This window comes from Pterocles gutturalis, unplaced genomic scaffold, assembly GCF_000699245.1.
Source record: "Pterocles gutturalis isolate BGI_N339 unplaced genomic scaffold, ASM69924v1 scaffold8085, whole genome shotgun sequence".
Taxonomy (NCBI): Eukaryota; Metazoa; Chordata; class Aves; order Pterocliformes; family Pteroclidae; genus Pterocles; species Pterocles gutturalis.
The window spans coordinates 58,970-81,796 of NW_010140776.1; the positions used below are offsets into that span (position 1 = coordinate 58,970).

Genomic DNA, 22,827 nt, shown 5'->3' on the forward strand with positions numbered 1-22,827 from the left:
TTAAAAGCATGGTGGAGATGGGGAGTAGCATGTCGACATGTAGTCAATATGCTTTTATCTTGTACAGATTCAATTTATGACTGAGCATTCAATTATAGATGTCAGAAAAACATCAACAGGGCAAAGAGGAGAAACCAGATCCGAAATGTAAGTTAGGTAGTTGCTGAAGTAGTGATGGGGGTAAGAATAATAAGAGCAAGTGAAGTCAGCCTGCCTGCTTTTCTGAGGCAGAAGGGAATTTAGAGAATTTTCATCTCGTTTGTCCTGCTATCCTGTGCAGTCCCTTATCCCTCATCCTGCAACTGCTGACTCCTTTCATACTGTGACTTGTCTTCACTCTGAGCTGTGACTTAGCACCAAAGTAGATCAAGTAAAGAGCTGCGGGTCATTGTTATCCTGAGGGGATAGTGGCTTTCAGAAGGGCCACCTGAGGGCACCTAGGCTCATGTGGTGTCACTGGGACTGCTCCTACCAGCTGAGCAGATATGGGCTATTCTCACTGTCTTGTGCTGTTGACACCAGCTGTCTCTGAACTGAGGCCATGATTGCATGTCATCACTATTCACCAGGTCATCTTTGCATTTAAAATATATATTTAAACAATGAACTTGAGATCTGGTGTTGTTTTTTTTTTTTTGATACCCTGTTCCAGTGAAGTCCTTCAAAATACCTGCTAGATCTAACAAAGGTGTCAGAAAGCAGAACATGAAATCCAGAGAAAAAGTAGTTTCACTCTTGCAGCAATTCTCAAACTTAGCTGAACTTTTTCTGTTGAAAATATTCTTGTAACGAGAAAGTGAAATCTTAGCATGTAAAAATTTTATAATGCTTTCTTCTTTTCTAGATTAAAATAAGAAGAACTTTTTTTTCATGAAGTGACCATACATATCAGAGGGATGATATGATAAGTTTGGATAGAAGAGTGCTGGAAAACCAGAGAGGGGTTTCTGTGTTAACCTGAGAAAGAACTTTTAGAACTGTTGTTCTACCTATATAACATGAAGCACAGTCCAGCTTCACTAAAAAATCATGCAAAAGCTGGGGAGGACAAAATAGGGAAAAAAGTGTAGTCTTAAATGATGATTGACTAGGGCTTTTAGTTCTTATTGAAATAAAATGTAGCTGGATACTGATTCCAGGGCTGTGCAGCAACAGTGGTTCCAAAGTACACCAAAGTCAGGGTTTCTGGTCTCCCTGCTGCATTAAAAATATACAGCAGATAAATGATTAAAATATTTTTAATTATTATTTAAAATGGTTGTGCTGTTGCATACAACAGAACTAATAATTTCTCTATTTCCACACAGCCGAGGCAATGAGAATAGACTAGCGCTACGACGACAGACCATTCTCCGGGAGAAGGGGAGGAGGCAGGCCAGTCGAGGGCCAGCGTATATGTTTAATGACCACTCCACAAGTCTTTCTCTTGAGGAGGAGCGCTTTTTGGATGCAGCGGAATATGGAAATATTCCAGTGATTCGCAAAATGCTGGAAGAATGTCCCTCACTCAATGTGAACTGTGTGGACTATATGGGGCAGAACGCCTTGCAGCTGGCAGTTGCCAATGAGCACCTGGAGATCACAGAGCTTCTGCTGAAGAAGGAGAACCTGTCTCGGGTTGGAGATGCCTTGCTTTTGGCTATTAGCAAAGGTTACGTTCGGATAGTGGAAGCCATCCTAAACCATCCCGCATTTGCTGAAGGCAAGAGGCTTGCATTGAGTCCTAGCCAGTCGGAGCTCCAGCATGATGACTTCTATGCGTACGATGAAGATGGCACACGGTTTTCCCATGATGTTACACCAATCATTCTGGCCGCTCACTGCCATGAATATGAGATTGTCCATACTCTGCTGAGAAAAGGAGCTCGGATCGATAGGCCACATGACTATTTCTGCAAGTGCGTCGAATGCAATCAGAAACAAAAGCATGACTCTTTCAGCCATTCTAGGTCCAGAATCAATGCCTATAAAGGTCTGGCCAGCCCTGCTTATCTGTCTTTGTCCAGTGAAGACCCTGTAATGACTGCCTTAGAGCTCAGCAATGAGTTGGCCGTGCTTGCCAACATTGAAAAAGAGTTTAAGGTGAGTAGAGGGATGATGATTCTGACAGACACAGAATTGCAAAGTTGAATCAAAGGTCTTTCTCCCATTTCTGGAACAGTAAGAGATCATCTTCACAAGTCAGGAGGATAACATGCAAAAATGTATAATTGTTTAATGAATGGGAGATTTAAATCTTTGGCAAGGTCTTACTTCTCTCTGCTGATTCTAATTCATGCTGGTTATGTAGAAGGTGCCAGTGAACTCATTTTCTACTTCCTATAAGGCAGGATAGTAAGGGAATCCCTTCAAACCCATGGGTGAAGCTGGTTTAAGACAGGGGAAAGAGGAGACCAAAGTGGGACAGTCTGGTCACTTACACAAGCCAAATTGTTCTGCTAAACCCCCATACATTCCATTATTTTCTCATAGTTGAACTGAAAACTTTCTCACATCTCACAATGTTTTAAGGTTATTTACTAAAAGAACTCTAAATAATATCCTTCTTGTCCTCTTTTAATTTGTTGCTTTTCTCTGGTGTTTCTGCTAATGTCTTCCTCTTGTTTTCCTTATTTGTACTTAGTTAAATGTGAACTCTGGAGTTAAAGACCTTTTCAGTGTTATATAGAATTTTTAATATTACAAAAGTGCATGATTTTGAAAAAAAAATAGTTGAGACCCAGGGATTTAAGGCCCCTTAGAACCTTGAAGTATGAGTGCTCTTTGGAGTTTTTTATTATTTAGATACAATGGTGCACAACCTACAAAAGTATTTACCACCGTTTATGTGTGTTAGGCAGTAAGAATGTAAGCTTTTTGCTCTCAGTAAATGCAAAGTCAGACCTTGTGCAAACATATGCAGTGTTAATTATGACTTAGGTTAGCTGAAATCACTTCGATGTGGTTTACCTTATGGGACCCTGTTGAAAGCAGATGCTAGTATATGATACTGCTGTGACAGAGCAAGATATATAGACTTCACTAGCAGGAGATCAAACCCCCTCCAAAGCAGTGAGAGAATCATTTCCAACATTGTGTTAGGAAGAGTTTGAAGTTGCCATGATCAATGTTTAATGTTAATCTTCTTAGCAGTGGCAGAGTTCTCAAGGTCATGATCTTGTCTCTGCTCAGCCAACCTGAGCGGAGATGCTGCACTTCTGAATTAATTACTCCTGACTCATTCTCGTAGGTGTACCTTTGTGGCACCAATCTGTTGTAAGAAGCTGAAATATTTCTTGGAGAGGGAATGTGTATGGGGTTCTTAAAAACAGCAGCTAAACAGCTGGAATAGGAGCAGAGGAGAATTTTTATTTTATATCAATAAGACTAAATTCTAGGAAAAACATTTCAGCTTAAAGCAGAGGATGAAAGTCTACCCCATAAAGTACCTGGCAGAAATCCTTAGGACCTTAGTGGACTGAGATTTCATACAGTGCTTTCATGTACAGTTCAGAGAAGAGTATTTAAACCACATACTCTTGTTTCTTTCTCTTTAGCAGCTGCTGAAGATGTGAACAAAAGGACTTGATTAACTTAAAGGGGAGTAAATTTAGAACAGAACAGAAAAACATTTTTTATACACCATAAATCCAGCCTGTTAAGTTCACAGCTATGCTGAGATAAATAGCATGTCTGATTTGTAGGGACTGTATAGCTCTGTTTACCACAGTTGGAGTGACACAAGCTAAGATTATTATAAAGATAAATAAAATCATCATCTGGAACTGTCAGCAAGAAATGTCCTTCAAATGTATGCTGCAGTATACAACTGGTGATATGAACTGGGAGTGCAGTGCTTGTCCCTGGTACCATCAGGGCAGGGAAAAGAGCACATGGGTGAGCAAAGGTGGGCTGGTTCAGAAAGCACACTTCTGCAGCCTGCCCTGAAGTGCCATGAGGAGGTCCTTCCTCAGCGTAATCTGGCTCATCCTTAAGTGACTTTTGGTTTTTTAGTTCCTCTTTTGCCTCAGTTGCCTCCTTTAAAATTAGAGGTCTACTTCTAGAGTAGTGTTTTATAAAGAATTGCAACAGAGATTTAGAGGTACTGTCCCTCAGCAGAAACAGGAGGCTAGGCAAGAGACAGAGCGGCTCCATGTTGCTGCGAGTTAATCAGCCAAGCTCTGCGGACTTGCAGGGACGTACATACTCTTCAGAGTAGAGTGAAGGGGCATAGGAACAGTGAGGAGCAGGAGTACGAGGCAGTGCAGAAATTTGACTCTTCATTAATTTAAGGTTTTACCAGGAGCAGGCAGCTGGCAATGTGGAGTCTTTTGGGAACATCTTTGTAGGTACTAAAATCATGTGGTGGTTCTGGATAAATATTAAAGACCATGGAGTACATTTATACATGCATTGACAACTGTTAACATTTACACTATTAATAAGTGATAACATTTACAATATCTAGACAGGCTGGGGGCTTGGCTGAGAAATACCTGGCATAGGTTTAGTGCAGGCAGTACAAAGGTTGTGTGTACAAGTTGCAGGAAATGGACACTGTCATCCTTACTGAGTCTGGGCTTTTTTGTGCTCCTGCAAGCTCATATCCCCACTTGCAGCAAATCATCTAAAAATTGTTACCCTTACTTTATTTCATGAGTTTGCTACAATTATCTGAATAGTGTAGTCCCTACATAAAAGTGTGTTCCACATGCTAGTGTAGTCAAAACAAATACATTTTTTGTTCACAGATTAGCTGGACTTGGCAAAACTCTAGCTCCACCTAGGGTTTGCTTGAGCCATTTAGAGTATTTCAAATCTTGCCTAAATGAAAATTGAACTTTCTGGTAATATGCTGTTTTAAATGTCACCTATTTTGTAGTGTTGATCAGGTATTGTTGCAGGCAAGGTTCCTAGTGGGTGCCTAGGAACAAGGTGGCACCAGTGGCACAGGTGAGTTCCAGGTCTTCCCCAGAGGCAATCAAAAGGGTAGTTCTCAACTGTGATGCTGGCTGTTTCATGACTATCTTATAAATTACTTCTCTCTCCTGTTTTACACCATCAGTTGATATTAGAGATGGCACTGACCAGGAAAGTGTGATTCAAACAAAATAGGAAATGCCATCATCAGTGGAAACCACTATTCTCTGGAATAAACACCTTTTTTTTCTTCAAATCTCTGTAGTGCTGTCTTCTAGCCTTACATGCCTGTTGCATTTGGTTGCAGGTGTTGTTTTTACATGTGTTTTGGAGGATCATTCTTTATTAGGAGTGAAACCAGAAAAAAGTAGAAGATGACTTCTGAAGAAAGACAACTGGACAGATGTGTCAAGCACAGCGTAGGAATATTTATGTACCAAACAAACAGCTAATTCATGCTACCTGAGTAATTCTGAGATCATCAGGATTTTCTGAATGCCATTTAATTTAGCTTTTTATGACATGTCTAAGTGTGCAGCTTTTTCAAGTTTTTTTAATCAAGTTTTGATATTATGTGGAATATCTTTATTTTGGGCTCATATTTTCTGTCATCTAAATCATTTGCCCACCCTAGAGCTAATATCTCTACTATGTCCATAAGGATGTAGATGATATCTGACAAATCTCCTGCAGAGATGTGGCCTGGAGTTTTGAGAGGGACAGCTGTGGCGCAGTGCTGTTCAAAATGGATAAGATTTGCTTTTAGTACAAAGTCCTCTGCAGCTACGATGGCAACAGACTGTTCTATTGTTTAATGTGATGTAGTGGATAAAGGTATTTTTAAAATAAATGTGGATATGTTACTGATTGAAGTAAATTAATACCCCTAATAAGGTCCTCTGAGTTTGCTTTTCTGATGAGAAGCAAAATTTAATTTATCATCTCAAAGTCTAATTTTCTGTTTGCTTTCATTTATACAACCCTTAGGCTTTTCCTAAACTGCTGAGGAGCCCTGAACCAATGTTGTCACATGCGTAAAATAAAGCACAGACATACTTTATTGCAGAATTAAGGGCTCATTCTTTTTGGAGCCTCCAGCTGTAATTTAATTGCTAACCACCTTCTCAAGTCTCCCAGGACTGCTCTTTTAATTCATTAGGTTTACAATTTGCAGTAAAGAAGAACTCATGGAATTATCCATGTGCCTTTGGACATTTTCAAAAATAAGTTAAGTCAAACGAATTACCACATTCCCTTGGCTCACATTAATAGTAAGAGACATGTGAGACTCGGGGGGCAGGGGAAGTTTCTGTGCATGTGTGTCAGAGAGACACTGCGCATTAATTGTTTTTGCTGTCACTGCACATTTGAGTGGACCAAGGAGACAAGGGTCAAAAGGCGGCCTGTGCAGTAGTCTGCAAGTTAACACATTTGATTTCTTAGAAACAAAGTTCCCTGGCTAGAGCTGCCTTCTCTGTGTTCAGACCCTGACAAATATTCCCGTCGCGGTTCAAGATTTTATCATCCCATCTCTCCTTCCTAACCTTCCCTAAGAGGATAGATTCTTCATAAGCGAATAAGTCTCAAGACAGCAAACTGTGAACAGGAGCAGGGATGTGCGTTGCCTTCAGCTGACTCTGCTATGTGACACCTGTCCTGTGCTGAGGCCAGGGAGGAGGCGGTGATGCTGGGCACTACTCAGTTCCACATATCTCGTTTGCTATACCTGACTACCAAGGAAATTTCAGCTCAGCTACCACCACTGATCACAGCTGTGGCAGTATTTCACAGGAGGGGAAGCTGTTTTATTGCATTTGCAAATGAGAAAATAAACTGATGGAGTTTATGGATTAATTTACTGGTGCTAATATATGCTGTGATACCGTGGACAAACCTAAATTCAGAAGGGATATTTCTGCAAAATGTGAGTAGGGGTATCTGGCTATTTTTAAAAGCACCCATTCACTATTCATTTTGGTAAACAGGACTACACTCAGAAAAAATAATATTCTTCATTAGAATAAATTATATATGATTTTTGTTTTGAGACTACCCAAAGGCATTGGAGTCCACCTTGGAGTAATGGTGCCCTCACATACTGTTTTGGAAATCCATGTCATGTCTCAGTCACCAGAGCTGGAAAACACTGGTGAAGAATGTGTGTGAGTGTGCATGTATATATGTCTCTCCTACCAGAAAATATGCACATATCAATATATTACAAATATATTACAATATTTTGTTGACCACATTTTTCCTTTGTGAATCTCAAATGACTACTTTAATTTTGAAGCAGACATTTATGTATTAAAATGATTGAATACTGAATCTTATCTTAATTGCTGCTATAAAAATGAAAGCCAAACAGAAGATGATATATTACTTGCAAAAAATGTCTTTCTGCCAATAAGTCAGAATTCTGGTTAATCTCTATTGTTATTCTTCTGAAGAGAGAGAAAATAAATAATACAATAGGATATACAGTATGTAATGAAATGGTTAGTTTTAGTATTTATCTTCTGTTGTCTTTGTAAAGAAATGACATTAATGTTCCTTTCTCTTTTATGACAGATCTGAGATATCTTGCTTACATGACATTATTAAAAAAATAAATCACTACCAGTTTTATGTAGACATACAATGGTGACTGTAACTAGTTGTCTCTGAATGTTTGCATCCATCTACTTAAAGTGAAATGTAAAACTTGGATGCAGTCCTTTAATATATCCAAGTGATAAAGTGGTATTGTGGTGTTGTGGGTAATAAAGCACAAACATACATGAAGTACACCCTTGGCAAATAAATTAGGGTGTTCTGTATACTCAAAATAATGGTTACTTTTCCGGGGTGTGCATTAGACGGCAGTTAGTATAACAGAAGTAATTAAAAAGAAGGGACTAAACAGAGACTAATAGTGGGAGATAAGGGAGTGCTATAAAGAATGGACCAGAAGAGGGGAAAATGTGTCACTGTAATGAAAGTATTCATAGAAAGTTACTCTGAACATGAAATAGAGACTACATGAGCAGTCCTGTATGGTGTGGGGTGGTTGGATTTTTTTAATTCTTTTTTTGTGGGAAAAATTCTACAGTAATTGCATCTTTTTAAGGCATTAAAATTAGCAGAGATCACAAAAATATCAGAAGTTGTTGACACGTACTTGTTTTGGCTGGGATATTTTCTTCATAGTAGCTGGTATGGGGCTATGCTTTGGATTTGTGCTGGAAACAGTGTGAATAACACAGGGATATTTTAGTCACTGCTGAGCAGTGCTTACACAGAGTCAAGGGCTCTTCTGCTTCTCACACCACCCCACCAGCGGGTAGGCTGGGGGTGCACAGGGAGTTCAGAGGGGACACAGTTGGGACAGCTGACCTCAGCTGACCAAAGGGATGTTCTGTACCATACGACATCCTGTTCAGCATATAAAGCTGGGGGAAGAAAAAGGAAGGGGAGATGTTTAGAGTGATGGTGTTTGTCTTCCGAAGTAACCATTATACGTGATGGAGCCCTGATCTTCTGGAGGTGGCTGAACACCTGCCTGCTGATGGGAAGTAGTGAATGAATTCCTTGTTTTGCTTTGCTTGTGAACACAGCTTTTTCTTTACCTATTAAACTGTCTTTATCTCAACTCACGAGTTTTCTCACTTTCACCCTTCTGATTCTCTCCTTGATCCTACTGTGGGGAGTGAGCAAGCAGCTGTATGGTGCCGATTGCCAGCTGGGGTTAAAGCATGACACACATGTATGAGTAAATCTCTTATGAGATCTAGACCAGGGGCAATATATCTGTACACATTTTTTAGCTTTAGATATACATCTATATCTATATCCATCTAGCTCCTTATCAGTCTAACTTTATTAATCTTTGATGACTCACGCACAGATGCAAGTGAGGAGTGGTTAATGAGCTGTAGCTATCAGTCTAACTTTATTAATCTTTTATGACTCAAGCACAGCTGCAAGTGAGGAGTGGTTAATGAGCTGTAGATTGCAATGATCAAAATATCTTTTTCTGTTTTGACTTATGCATTTTGGAAAACAAATGACTGAGAAGAATGTTTGATAGTTAAAGCAATAAGCAACTGAACCTGCAGTTGTAGAGCAACATTTTGGCTCACGCGGCAAAGTCTGTCCTGAGATATTTGAGCTAGAGAGCGTTGAGTTGACGTTAGGGACGTGGTATCACGACGCTATCTGTAGCACTGCTGAGAGTGTTGCTGGAAAACAGCAATCAAATATTGTGTTTGAAAGCTAAAAGAGATGTTGGAAAATTCAAAAGATAAGATTTACAGGAATTACTCAAGGCCTAAGAAAATTCAATATATTTGTGTAATTCTCAAGAAGGTTGGGAAGTTGTTTAGATGTGTTCTCTGTAGGATACTCATCTTGTCCAACTGAGATCTCTACAGTGTAGCTTTCTACATCTACTTATCTAGACTTCTGTTACAGGCAGTAAACAGAATATTTCCCCTGTGCTATTCATCTCAACTTGAAATAGTCATTAAAATATGTCATACAATATTTCTGAAAGTGTTTTTTTTACTTTCAATTGTCTCTAAAGCAAGTCTAGAGAAGTAACTCAGGTGTAAAAATTGATGATATGTATGTCTAAGGTAACCAAGATGAAACAAATCCTACTCTTTGAACATTCAGGGGAAGGAGATGCTTGATAACAAAGTGCTGTCAATCTATCACAAAGAAATGTAACAATATGCAGACAAACCATTGATGCCCACAGATGTGTATCTGGGATGTAGAACTATTCCTCTCGTGTTAGGTCTAAACAGCAAGTTATCTTCTTTCCTCTTTTCTTTTCTAGAATGATTACAAGAAATTGTCTATGCAATGCAAGGATTTTGTAGTTGGACTCCTTGATTTGTGCAGAAATACAGAAGAAGTGGAAGCTATTTTGAATGGTGACGTAGAGATGAGCCATAATAACGGAGAACGTGGCCGCCCCAGCCTTAGCCGCTTAAAACTTGCCATTAAGTATGAAGTTAAAAAAGTAAGCAATTATGTTGATCAAACAGACATGTCATGATAGTGATATTAAATTGTGCTGTTATTAAATGTTTATGTTTTGGTAGCCTCTGACACTTAAATGAACATTTGGGCCCTTCTGCACAGAGTATTTTACAAACAAAAGAATCCTTGCCCCAGATAGCTTGCAATATAAACAAGAAGCAGATATTCAGAGTGGATACTGGTCATAGTGAGTATGAGAGCAAATGGCTCTAAAAAATGTGTATGCAAAATTTGTAGATATTTAATTGTTTTTAGTTTTAATCTGTTTTTTAAAAAAGATGTAAAAAATTTGCACTACTTCTGCAGCCTGGAAAAGTATCAGATTTAATAAAAAACGTGTACTGCATGATAACAAATGTTGATACACAGTTTTGTCAAGCTGCTGTGTCTTACTGAAAGATGAGAAAACTCAGTGAAACTGAGTGTCCTACTGAAACATATATTTGCCTATATAGATGATCAGAGACACAATCTAGGAGTAACAGTACTGCTGATCCCACTTCTGAAGAACAGTGGACTGCAGACAGTGTTGAACACAGGAGATATTGTCCCTTTTTTGGCTTACTCCCATTTCTACTGTCCATTTAATACTCTGGTCTCCATATCAAAAGTACTCAGTGGAACCGGCTGAGTTAGAAGCTGCACCAAGACCCTTGAATTACCCAGAAAACTTGAATAATAGAGGTTGTAAAGTTCTAGGTGATATGTTTGTGAACCAGGGAGAAACGATTTGTGTGATGAAGTTTGTATCAAGAGGATACAGCTCAGGGACACACTTTGCAAGCAGGTTACCCTAAAGTAGAGCTATCTCCTGACAGAGAAGCAACGTGTTTGATAAAACTTTTCCTACAGAATGAAATGGATCAGATCAACAATGTAAAAATAAAAAATATCTTACTTTAACCAAAAAAAAAAAAAAAAAAAAGGAAAGAGAATGTGGAGTCTTAAAAATCCAGTATGGACTGAATATACAGATCTAATTTATCAGAGAAGAGTTGCAGATTTTTTTACAAAAATTGAGTTCATTTTTCTGGGGTGAACCTTAAACAATTATATACGAAGAGTATTTGTGTATTCGTGAAGGTAAGAAAAGAAGAAAATCATTTTGACTGAAGAGCACTTACAAGCATATGAACACAAACCTGCAAAACACTTGGCAAGCTGTGGTCCCTAAAGAGAGCTGAAACAACTTTTGAAGGGAGGATATCACATCAACCTTGTCCTTCATAGTATCTGAGTCTTAATCCTTCCTTGAATGTGAACTTTCAACACTTTATCTTGCCTGAATAAAGACATTTCTTGCACCTTCAGCCAGTTATCCTTTAAATATAGAGAACTATTCTAGGAAAAAAATACTGGATTCACTTAAATTTTAATTGTATTTCCAGGTTTAGACTTAAAAATTTATGGTCCACTTTTTATTAATGTCTGCCTTTGTAAGATGCTTCTTATACTCTCCAGAGCTTTTGCCAGAAAAGAGAGCTATAGGCCGAACCTCTCAGTTTTGCAGTTAGTCCAAAAGATTCCAGAACCAACTTATGAATAGTTCTTATGTGATTTCCTGCAAAAGTGACAGCTGTTTTCTTATGCCAGCTGAAAAAAATGGTATTTTCCACATTAGCCTGTGAAAATACGGCATATTCTTTCATAACTAAAGACTATATAGTAGCCTTTACAGAACAGAAAGAAAGTGTTGGAATTTCTGAGGTAGTAACATGAAAATTATAAATGTCAGAAAGAAATGGAGTTTGCCCAGATCAAGTTTTGTTTAATTACCTTAAATGGAAATTAATATTTTGTAATGGAACACAGTTTTTAAATTAAAGGATCTGCTGTTGCTGATAACAATGTGCCTGCATGCTGGAAGATTATGCTCGTCAAAAAACTTTTTCTGATACTATCGTTAATGCTCCTTTTAATATAAGCTGAGTTGTTGCTGTTCCCACATTCTTAATGCACTTCATATAGCTGTTATTTTAGTAAAAGATACTCTGATAGCAATATTCTTTTGTTGTGCTCCTGTTCTTTGTTACAGTTTGTCGCACATCCAAACTGCCAGCAGCAACTTCTTTCAATCTGGTATGAGAATTTGTCAGGTTTACGGCAGCAGACCATGGCAGTGAAGTTTCTGGTTGTCCTTGCTGTTGCGGTAGGACTGCCGTTCCTTTCAATGGCTTACTGGATTGCTCCTTGCAGTAAGGTCAGTCTGTGAAATCTTGTAAAGGCCTTTTATTAACTCCTGTATCATCTGCATGCAGATTCCTGTCTGGCAAAGATGAAGCGTGAGTATCAATTACTGACATGCTTGAATAATACCTCAGAAAAGTGTTATTTTAAAGCTGAGTTAGAATGGAATGGCTGCAGGATCACAGGTTCTGACAATTGGAATTAAGACAGGTAATTGTATTGTGTTAATTGCCATGTACAGCAAATTAAATTATAATGGTTGAGCAAGAGTTGCCTTGTAGAAATTGTAGTTTAGAAACAACGAATCAGACTATTCTGTATTGAGTTGTTGCCTTAGTTAGGCAGATGCAGAGGATCCTCATTTCCCATTGATTCAGAGCTAGACTAAGTTCAAGCTGTGGGTAGATTCCAGTCACTTCAAAGGGAATTTTATTTTTGGTGATTAATAGATAAAAGTTGCTGAAACGTGAATGCCAATAATTAAAAAAATCGTCATCAGTTTTCTAGAAGTCAAAGTGAACTGTGTTGGCTTGTCAAGACAGTGCTAATACTCATCATATTTTGTGAGGTTTTTAAAGCAGCCACGCAGCCTCCCCTGCATCCATTTATAGTGCACTGTTTGGGTGCTGCCATGGAATCTCTTTTGGATAATGTATACCATGGAAAGCCTTTTCACTGGACTTGGGTTACAAGCTCTGGCCTCTCTGAACTTTGTGTTGAATCCTTGTTTTAGTTGGTAGCTACTGGTTTTCAATGGACACTGATGGAGAATTTTCCTTGAGAGTATGTTAGAGGGAACAAGTGGGATCCTATAAGGGTTATTCAACAGGTTACAGTATAACATCCATGATTTTAGCAGGTCAAATCCTGTGCACATACAATGATTCCAGGGGAAGAGGAAAGTTGAAAGAGAGGACTGAGGTCTTTGTGGTTTGTTTTTTTTTTATTGTTCTCTGAGAGGAGAAAGGTGACCCTTTTTTGTTTTGCCATATTTTTCATTTCTCTCAGTCTGGACAATAAAAATCAGTTATATCTTTTTCACTTTTCTGTATAGTGACTAAGATTTTTATGAGTACTTTTGTCTTAAAACATGCCTGGAGATTCAACATACTTCAGTAATTTGTTTTCAACTATAGCAGTGACTTGTGTATTTGTCATTTTCCTTTTTCAATGATTTATTGGATCTTAAAGTAATTTTGAACCATGGTACATTCTGCAAAAGCTATTTCAAAGTAGCTTTTTAAAGTCAAAGGTTCAAAGGACAACTTCCTTTAAAGTTTCATTTCCTCTGTTGCTGTTTAATCATCTCGTCATCTGATTTATACGTTGAATGCTTTTTGTTTCATTATATTCTGCAGATGTAAAGTCTAATCCATGTTTTTCACCAGTTGCCATTTCTTATCTCGTGCTTCAAAATTTGATTCTTTTGTTTTGTGAAGACAAAAAGTCACTGTTTAATTTCAGGATAGGATGGCTCCAATACAGAACATGATCTGTATTAACAGTTCATTCTGTGTATGAATTGATGGAATTTTATAAATCTCTTCTCCTACTGAGATAAAGTACTCATTCTTTTTCTAGATTTGGCACTATAGGGCACAGTAACAGTAGAAAGAGAAAATACTCACAGTATTGGTACTGAAAGTAACAGCTTGCAGTGGAGTTATTCTGACACATTTCTTTGTATTCCCACACCATGTCTTTGAGAAAGGCAAAAATGTCTTTATGGCATTTGCAACATCTCAGTTAGTTACCTGTATGGCTGACCGGTTTCCGCATTAGGAAGCAGTTGAGCTTTGACCATGGATACTGAATTGAGAGTTTCAGATCTGGAAGAAATTTCATAGAATACATGGACAAAGTCCTGTTGGTGTGGCAGGAGTTCACTAGTGTCAGATCCCGAAAGGAACTAAGATTGTCTCTCATTTCCCTCCACATGGAGGCACTTCATAGTTTTGTGAACTGTTTGTTCTGCATTTCTCATTGGTCATTCAATGTAACTTCTGACATAATTAACCCAGAGCTTCTAGAATACCATTTTATTACATGACATTTTAAAAGAGTAAAAACTATTTTCAGTTATCTTCAAGAATCTCTAATGTCTGTGCCATTCAGGTCTAATTAATAATAGAATTTAGATTTTTAGCTTTGTGAATCCATGAGTAATCAGTCAGCCCCTGGCCAAGATGAGATATCTGAATTTGAAATTGAGTCTTCTTTTGCTGTTCCCAGACACCTGGAATTGGCATTTCTAAAGAACTAACTTGGTAAGTCCCTACGTGCTTTCTAGAAGCATGTTCTGAAGGTTATACACATTCCTCTTTTGCACTGTGGTAGAGGAAAAGAAATTGAACATTAGGTCCAGGATATGAGGAGCTGGGAAATTATTCTCCCTAAAAAAGTATGTATGTTATCTCTTTTTTTGTTATCATGCCTTTTTTCCTTTGTGATTGATGTGCTACCTGGAAGCCTATTTTATAATTTCTTTGTCAATGCCATACTCCATGAAGTTACAATAGCGATTGTTTCTGAAGAGTCCCAAGGGGAGAATAATGTGAATCACTGACTCCAGTCCCCAGTAATTTCAGGTGGCCCTATATACAGGCAAATATACGTTGAAGGTTCCACAGTATAACTGTTCTATATCTTGTTCTAACCCAAACCAACCTGTGAAACACTCTCCAAAACGCTATGTTGAACCTAAGACCATTAGCACACAGGATCAGAAAACAAAAATAAAAAAGAAATCCCAAACCAAAGAAACCAAAACAAAATCCCAAAGCAAACCCACTTAAATTACAGAAAGAGATCCAGAACATTTAGAAGATCATGTCCTTGGTCTGTGCAATGGGAGGGCATTTGTTATGTCAAAATGCACATTGGAAGTGTATTAAGAAGGGGCTCTGGCTTATGCAAAAGTCTCAGCATCTTGCAAGATTATGCCTTGTCTTTACATTTTGCTCGCTCTTTTCCTGATTCATATTTTCTGACCTATTGACCTTATTGAATTGTTTTGATATGGCAATGGCACAATAACTTCCAGCATTTGTGTAATTGGTTCAACCATAGTTAGTCCTGCTTCTGGGGACATTGACATTTTACTGTATGTATGTAAAGAATACTTTTCTGTCTCTCTTTTTTTTTTTTTTTTTTTTTTCGGGGATTTTTTGGTGGGGGGGGGGGGGGGGGGGCGGGTCAGGATAGGGTGGGTGGTAGGAGTTCATTCTGTTAAATTTTATTTCTTTTTGATCAAGGGGTATATTAACATTACTTCCTTCAATATTTCTTCTTTTCTGGCTTTGTCTCTTTCTGGCGTCTGTCTCCTAATCCATCTTCATTTGTGAACACAAGCATAATACATTTAAAAGGACACTGTCAAGGTACTTTATAATTTTCCAACTCTGCTTTATTCTGTGTTGTTTACAACTGGTCCTTCCTAGCTTGAAATAAAATCTTTCCCCTTGACAAATACCTGTTTTCTTTATAGTTCATGCAAAATAATTGGTTGTTGAAGATCATCTCATGAGCCTGAGGGAACATTTTATTTTTTAAAAAAAGATTATTTTATTGAGTGGGAAACATAATGAATGGTATGGGGTGGCAAAATAATGTAAAGGAGAAAGAAGATCAAATTTTGTGCCTGCTGACCTTGACAGAGTTCCTTTATCAATATCTTCTTTTTTACATCTGTCTAGTTTTGTCAATGTGTTTGAGATCTTACTATTGCATCCTCTGCTGAATCCTCTTATTCTTTGTTTCTGTAAAAGCTGACTGTAGCATCAGCAAAATTCTGGCTTTGATATTGAAACAAGTGTAGCAAAAATACCTATGCCAAATCTTTGTCTTTCTACTTTCCTCTCCCTTTTCCAGACCACAGATTGTTACATGTTTCAGCAGAAATCTGTGACCCTTGTTTCCAGTTCTTTCCAAGAAATTTTTGTCACATACAGATACTGTCTTCATCTAAAATAAAAGAGTATTTTTCTGCAGCTGCCAACTAAGTGAACAAGCTAAGAGTTTTACTATTAATACAGGCACCCCCAAAAATAAATAATTGCTAAAAGTTCAGCCTTGTGTGAGTCTGTACGGAAACTTTAGGTTTTTTAAGTGTTGCACTAAACCATTTTGAAGTTGTGCTTAGCCATTGCAAGGTTGAGGACATTTCCGTTAAAGGACTCCGGAAGGAAATGAAGACACTACAGAACTTTAAACATAACCTTTTGAGGCCCCATGACTTGTTTTTAAAAAGAAAGTTGGCAAAACTGCACAATAACTGTGCTAAACTGAGTGTCATGTCAGTCAGGAAACTGAATTCTTTAGTCATAATTCACTCCTGGTGATAGTTTAATGCTTTTAGTAGGTGTCAAAACCACATTTTCTTTGTTGCCTCATAAAGATGACTAGCATGTAAATTGAAAAGAAATTCAAGAACTACATTTTTCTCTTGAGTACCTATAGTATACATAGATGTCCCAAAAGAATTACAGAATTGTTTCAAAACACCGAATTAAAAATACATATGGCGAAACTGATATAGTATCCCTCTGAAAACAGAAAATAAGTAGAAACTTTTTAAGGTGACTGTCAGCATGGCATCATAATATAGAAACTTCTTCCAAATATTTGTTCCTCTGTGTTATTGAAATACATATTTCTCTGTGTTACAGTTCTTTTTGTACATATTTATTTTGTAAGAAGGCAATGCAATATCCTTGTGTTTTATAACCTGTGTTGCAGCTGGGGAGGATAATGCGTGGACCATTTATGAAGTTTGTAGCCCATGCAGCCTCTTTCACCATTTTTCTTGGTCTGCTTGTCATGAATGCAGCTGACAGATTTGATGGCACCAAACTCCGACCCAATGAAACAACAGGCAATGTAAAACAGCTATTTAGGATGAAAACATCCTGTTTCTCATGGATGGAGATGCTCATTATTTCTTGGGTAATAGGTAAAGATTAATTTTGCTTAAATTTGTCTTGCTGTGATTTCAGTGAAACTGGACTCAAGTTAATCCTTTACTATTAATGTTGTGTGTAGAAACAGCAATAGTTTATGCAACTGGCTGCATTCCCACATTGGCCTCATGTTTCTTGTTGGATGTCAGCACGATTCACATGTCCCTAGTTAATCACAAACATTCAGGTTAAGGACTTAGGTGAAATCTACATCATATTAATATCAATGAATTCAGTTTTATGAATATCAAAGGAAAGTGTCTACCCATTTTCTGGGTTTTTTTTTGTTTTTTTTTTTTTTTTAAAGTCAGACTGTGTCAACTCCCAAAGGGAAAGATTTCCACATCCTGGGCCAAGTTTCTTTTTGTGTCCAATGGTCTCTTTCTGCTGAGATTCTCTTACTTTGCAAATATGCCTGCAGAATTAATAGTATATAGCTGAATATATTATTGTTTGACAAAAGAGAAGCAGAATATAGACCTCTGAACATTAATCGGTAGATTTTTCCATCCTGAAATAGTGATGAAATGAATACTATGAACAGTACTCTGACCTGACCCATTCAATTTGGTGATGCAGTACTATTCAGCATAAGCACTTGAACAGACCCTTAAACATAGTTCAGCTGTCTGATTTTTATTCTCAAGTCTAGTTCCGTTTATTGCAATGACAGTTAGATGCCCAAATATTTTAAGCATCTATGTTCTGGTTGTTAAATCAGTAATATGGGAGAGTTAAATTTAAGCTAAGTAAAATCTGTTTCCATTCAGGAATTTATACATTTAAAATATTTTGCTTTTATGAGCTCTCTGTGTTTGAAATTGGAGCCATTTGTACACCAGCTGATTCTTATAGCTTTAAAAGACATTGACAATATTTATTTCATCATAAAGCTGTTTATAACTTAATATAATTTGTATTATAGGGATAATATGGCACTTACATTTCCAAATATCCTATAAATATCAATATTTTCATCTGATAATACAGGAGTAAATAGAATTTGAAGTTCTAGTTTGATAATTGAATCTATTTTTATTTATTTCACTGTCATGCATAAGGCAGTTTATGAAAAATTGATTCAGTGCATACAGATGTAGCACTGATTTAATTACTGTAATTAACATTATAATCATCCTTATCTGAAAATGATGAAAAGTTACTTCCCACAATTCGATAAGTGCAAAAAATAGTGACATTATTCCAATTCAGTTTTTATTAACTCTCTTAAAAATCCTAGAAATATAGTTAATGATTAAATAAATTTTATCTTGAAAAGGAAAAGGATTTGCTCAATAAAACGGATGCCATAAACTAATGCGGTAGTCCTATATTTTATTATTAAGGGACAATAATTAGGAATCAAACAGATACCTTTGCCCTGTTGAAGAAGGATTAGGTCTGATTCTTACTTTCATGCTCATTTGTCACATATATTTGCAATATCCGTAAAATAGACTGTACCCAGGGAACCCTGCAAATAAGAAAATGTGAGTTCTGCTATTAGTACTACCACGGCTATTTGATCATGCCAGAGCATTTCTGCTCTTTCAGTCTCTTTCTGTGTCTATGACAGATGGGAATACTCACCTCCCATTCTTCTCTTTGAAAGCTTTTGCAGTTGTACAGGAAAAAGCAATACGAAAGTTTGTTAGTATTACTCCCATGAGAAAGAAGTACTGGAATGTATATGAATTGGCAGGTTCAAGGATTTTAGTTTGTGTTTAAACTGCCAGTGACCAAAATGCTTCTGAGTTTGACTGCAACCAAGAGCATATCCTACAAATAATGAAATATCAAATAAAACAAATGTGAAGATAAAAGAACACACTGTTTTCTCTGTTCTGTCTTACACAGGCATGATATGGTCTGAATGTAAAGAAATTTGGTCTCAAGGTCCAAAGGAATACCTTTTTGAGTTATGGAATATGCTTGATTTTGGTATGTTAGCAATTTTTGCTGCATCGTTCATAGCAAGGTTTATGGCATTTTGGCATGCATCCAGAGCCCAGAGCTTCGTTGATGCAAATATGAAAGATCTGACAAGTCCAACATTGGAGCCCAACATAAAATACTACACCTTGGGTGAGTTGACTGCATATGATTGAGATTTACTTCTTGGGCTAAGATTAATTGATCTTCTGTTAATAAGTCTCCAACACTTTAGTTCCACAATGTATTTCTTAAGAAATTCCTACTACTTCTTCTCTTTCTCGTCCCTACTACATGATCACAGTTCCCTTGGCTATGCTCATACATCTCTTCAGGGTCAGTCTGTTCTAGATATCAGGCACTGAAATGATCTAAGATCAAAATAACCCCACGTGACCCCACCCCTTTTCAAGATTATTTTAGTCCAGGTAATTTCGTCTGTTCAGTTACACAGTGATACCCTGCAAACACTTGTGTTGGCACAACCGCAAATGGGATGTACTGCAATGCAGGGGCAGAACTCAGCAATGAGATGCAAGAACTTCTTAAACCTGTTTTGCCAACGTAACCGATATGTATTTTGATACAATCTAATTCTTCACTCAGAGACTCTGTTATATCATTTTAATATTTCTCAATCTATTCTCTTTACCAGTAACAGATAAAAATGTTAATAATCTGGCTTGGCATATATGAGAAGTGACTAGAAGCTATTTTGCCCAAATGGAAAAAAAAGAAGCTCTGTTTACTTGTGTTCACTCTCAACACCACCACATCTCTCTTCCTTTTATTAGATATTTTTCTCTAGATACTGAATTACATCAGTTTCTATCTCTATTCTATGCCTCAAATACGATTTCTGATAAGTTTGCATTTCTTCCTTGGATAATGAAGGCTGTAGAAAAAGCAGGATGATTAATATATATATTCTGAAACCCATTAAACTGTAGTCTTACAAATTTTACTGGAAAGTTACAAATTTCACATAAGTTATAAAAGCAGTCAGTTAAATATTAATTCAGTTTTCAGTAGCACTCATGAAGAATTTGCAAACAGGGACTGTTGTTTATGTTCACAGTTTCTGGGTATGACAAGCACAAGTCTTGTAACTCATTTATGCTGTATAATACTGTGTCATCTAGAAAGGCAGCTTCCGTTGACATCAGTCATGAGTGGTGACTTTGTTATGCACTTAAGCAGAGTTGAGCCATTTTTTCATGCATGCACATACACTGGAGTCTGCTTGGAGACCATCTATGTATGGTTGTGCTAACATGGGTAATATTAATAGTGAATATTTAGTGACACAGGTTTTATCATAGGCTAGCAAACATAACTGGGTGGACACCAGATTGAACAAGAGCCTGCAATGGGCCCATGCGACAAAGAAGGATAATGGTATCTTGGGCTGCATTAGTCAAAGTATTGCCAACAGGTGAAGGGAGGTGATCCCTGCCTTCTAGTCAGCACTGATGAGGCCACAGCTGGAGTGCTGTGTCCAGTTCTGGGCTCCCCAGTAGAAGAGAGATATGACATATTGGAGAGAAGGGCCTATGAAGGGCCACAAAGATGATGACAAGACTGGAGCATCTCTTCTATAAGCAAAGGCTAAGAGAGCTGGGACTGTTCAGCCTGGAGAAGAGAAGGCTCAGGAGTGATCACATCAATGTGTATAAATACCTGAAGAGAGGGTGCAAAGCGAACAGAGACAGGCTCTTGTCATTGGTACCCCAGGACCAGAGGCAATGGACACAAACTGAAACACAGGAGGTTCCCTCTGAACATCAGGAAACACTTTTCTACTGTGAGGGTGACCAAGCACTGGGACAGGTTGCTGAGGGAGGATGTGGAGTCTCCATGCTTGGAGATATTCAGATGTCACCTGGACATGATCCTGGGCAACTGGCTCTAGGTGGACCTGCTTGAGCAGGAGTGTTGGACCAGATGATTTCCAGAGGTCCCTTCCCACCTCAATCTCTGTGACAATACCGCTCATCTGGCAACCTAAAAGATGTCTGGCTACTAGCCCATACTGAAATATCTGCCATCTTTGATTTTAGTTATCCATGAAATCTGAAATGTCAGCTTATGTAAAAATGTGCAGTCTTTTGCCATATAGACATTTTCTCATTTGAGTATAGTGTGTAGTATGCTTACAGCAAGGAGCTCAATAAACAAAAGAATATGCACGTACCTACAAGAAATCCACAGCAGCTAACAAGGAAATTATTATGAGATAACTGAGCCTTGTTATGCCTGAAACCAGAGTAATTCATTACTTTGTCATGATACATGAATACTGGCATGGCAGTAAGTTCCTTGAAGAATATAATTTTCTGATATTTTATTAAATGGTTATTTGTTAGTTAACATCTCAAATTAGTATTTTTCCAAAAGCCAGTGATTGCCTTCATTGCAGTATAAATTATTTGTTGGCATTTACAGTAGAATAAACACAGATGACAACCGTCTTCTGGAATGTAGGAAACCGATCCTGGGTTAATGTCTTCTCTGCCTGAAGTACAGTAGTGAATTGAACTTAAGCCTCCCACCTCATGGGAGAATGCCTTAATGTCCAGCTAGGATGTAACCTGGATGGTATTGCTTTGAATTGCTCCCTCTGACACTTTTCTAAAAAGTACAGATTTGAACCTGAACATTCCCCTCTTCAGTTGAATATGTTCCCTATCAAACAGCAGTATCACATTCACTCATGATCCAAGGAATGCTCAAGTAATTCACACCAGTGCGTTAGCTTCAGAGCAGAAGAGACTGATAGAAATGATGATAGAAAAGGTGATGGAAATGGGTGTTTGGTGTATGCCAGGAAAGGGCCATTACCATTTCTGTATGAGTAAAAAGGTGGAGTAAATGGAAAAAGTACAGAAACGTTATTGTTCGCACATTTTTAGAGTTTTGGATATCTTTTAATGATTCCAGATCCCTACATCAAAACACTTAATTTTGGATAGCTCAAAAAATCACATTTCTGATTTAATTTATTCAGTTTTCATCACCTAACCCTGTAAACTGAATTTTACTTAAATTCTCTAATAGGTTGGGATTCAGCTCCCAAAAGGTTACCTCAGTGATCTTACAGCCCACCTTTATAATCAATGGAGATTTTATAAGTACAGTCAGTGGAGCTGTGAGATGTTTTTAGCGCTACCTGGTTTCTTACCTCACCTCCAGCTGCTGTTGCAAAAAGATCTCCCATAGATCTGTAGAGATATATTGAAATACTGACAGAAATTCTCATCTTTTGTTTCTAGCCAGAATAAACTGGGATCCGTCCGATCCTCAGATCATATCTGAAGGCCTGTATGCAATTGCAGTAGTATTAAGTTTCTCCAGAATAGCCTACATCCTACCAGCAAATGAAAGCTTTGGACCACTGCAGATATCACTTGGCAGAACTGTGAAAGACATCTTCAAGTTCATGGTGATATTTATCATGGTGTTTGTGGCTTTCATGATAGGGATGTTTAACCTCTATTCCTACTATCTGGGGGCAAAACAAAATGAAGCATTCACAACGTAAGTACAACTGATTAACCTGTAATGATTGTGGGCTATTTTCATGGATAGTCAGTTGCTTGCATTGTATGTATTAAGTTTACTAATTGTTTTATAAGGTTTGCGTCTCTTAAAAATGTCTTTGTCTTGGATTAGGTAGTAATTTTCTCTCTTGTTCTGGTGCTTGAAGGAAATATTTGAAATCAGAGGATGAGCTCTTGATCCCAACAATACTGTGATAAATCAGAAAAGACAGGCTGGGAAGGTGAGATGTAGTTGCCCTTTATGTGCGAGAGCATCAGGAATG

The 22,827-nt window shown here is 37.7% G+C and overlaps 1 protein-coding gene across 1 annotated transcript in view; it reads left to right on the forward strand.

The window, feature by feature from the left end:
- Positions 1 to 1,311: 1,311 nt before the first annotated feature.
- Positions 1,312 to 22,827, forward strand: part of TRPC6 (transient receptor potential cation channel, subfamily C, member 6) — a gene marked incomplete at its 3' end in the record, with an annotated part of 27,059 nt that continues 5,543 nt past the window's right edge. The window contains exons 1-6 of the mRNA XM_010083801.1: positions 1,312 to 2,082; positions 9,722 to 9,907; positions 11,963 to 12,127; positions 16,852 to 17,065; positions 18,930 to 19,157; positions 22,277 to 22,541. Of these exons, the coding sequence (XP_010082103.1) occupies positions 1,396 to 2,082; positions 9,722 to 9,907; positions 11,963 to 12,127; positions 16,852 to 17,065; positions 18,930 to 19,157; positions 22,277 to 22,541 (1,745 nt within the window). The remainder of the gene's footprint in view (positions 2,083 to 9,721; positions 9,908 to 11,962; positions 12,128 to 16,851; positions 17,066 to 18,929; positions 19,158 to 22,276; positions 22,542 to 22,827) is intronic.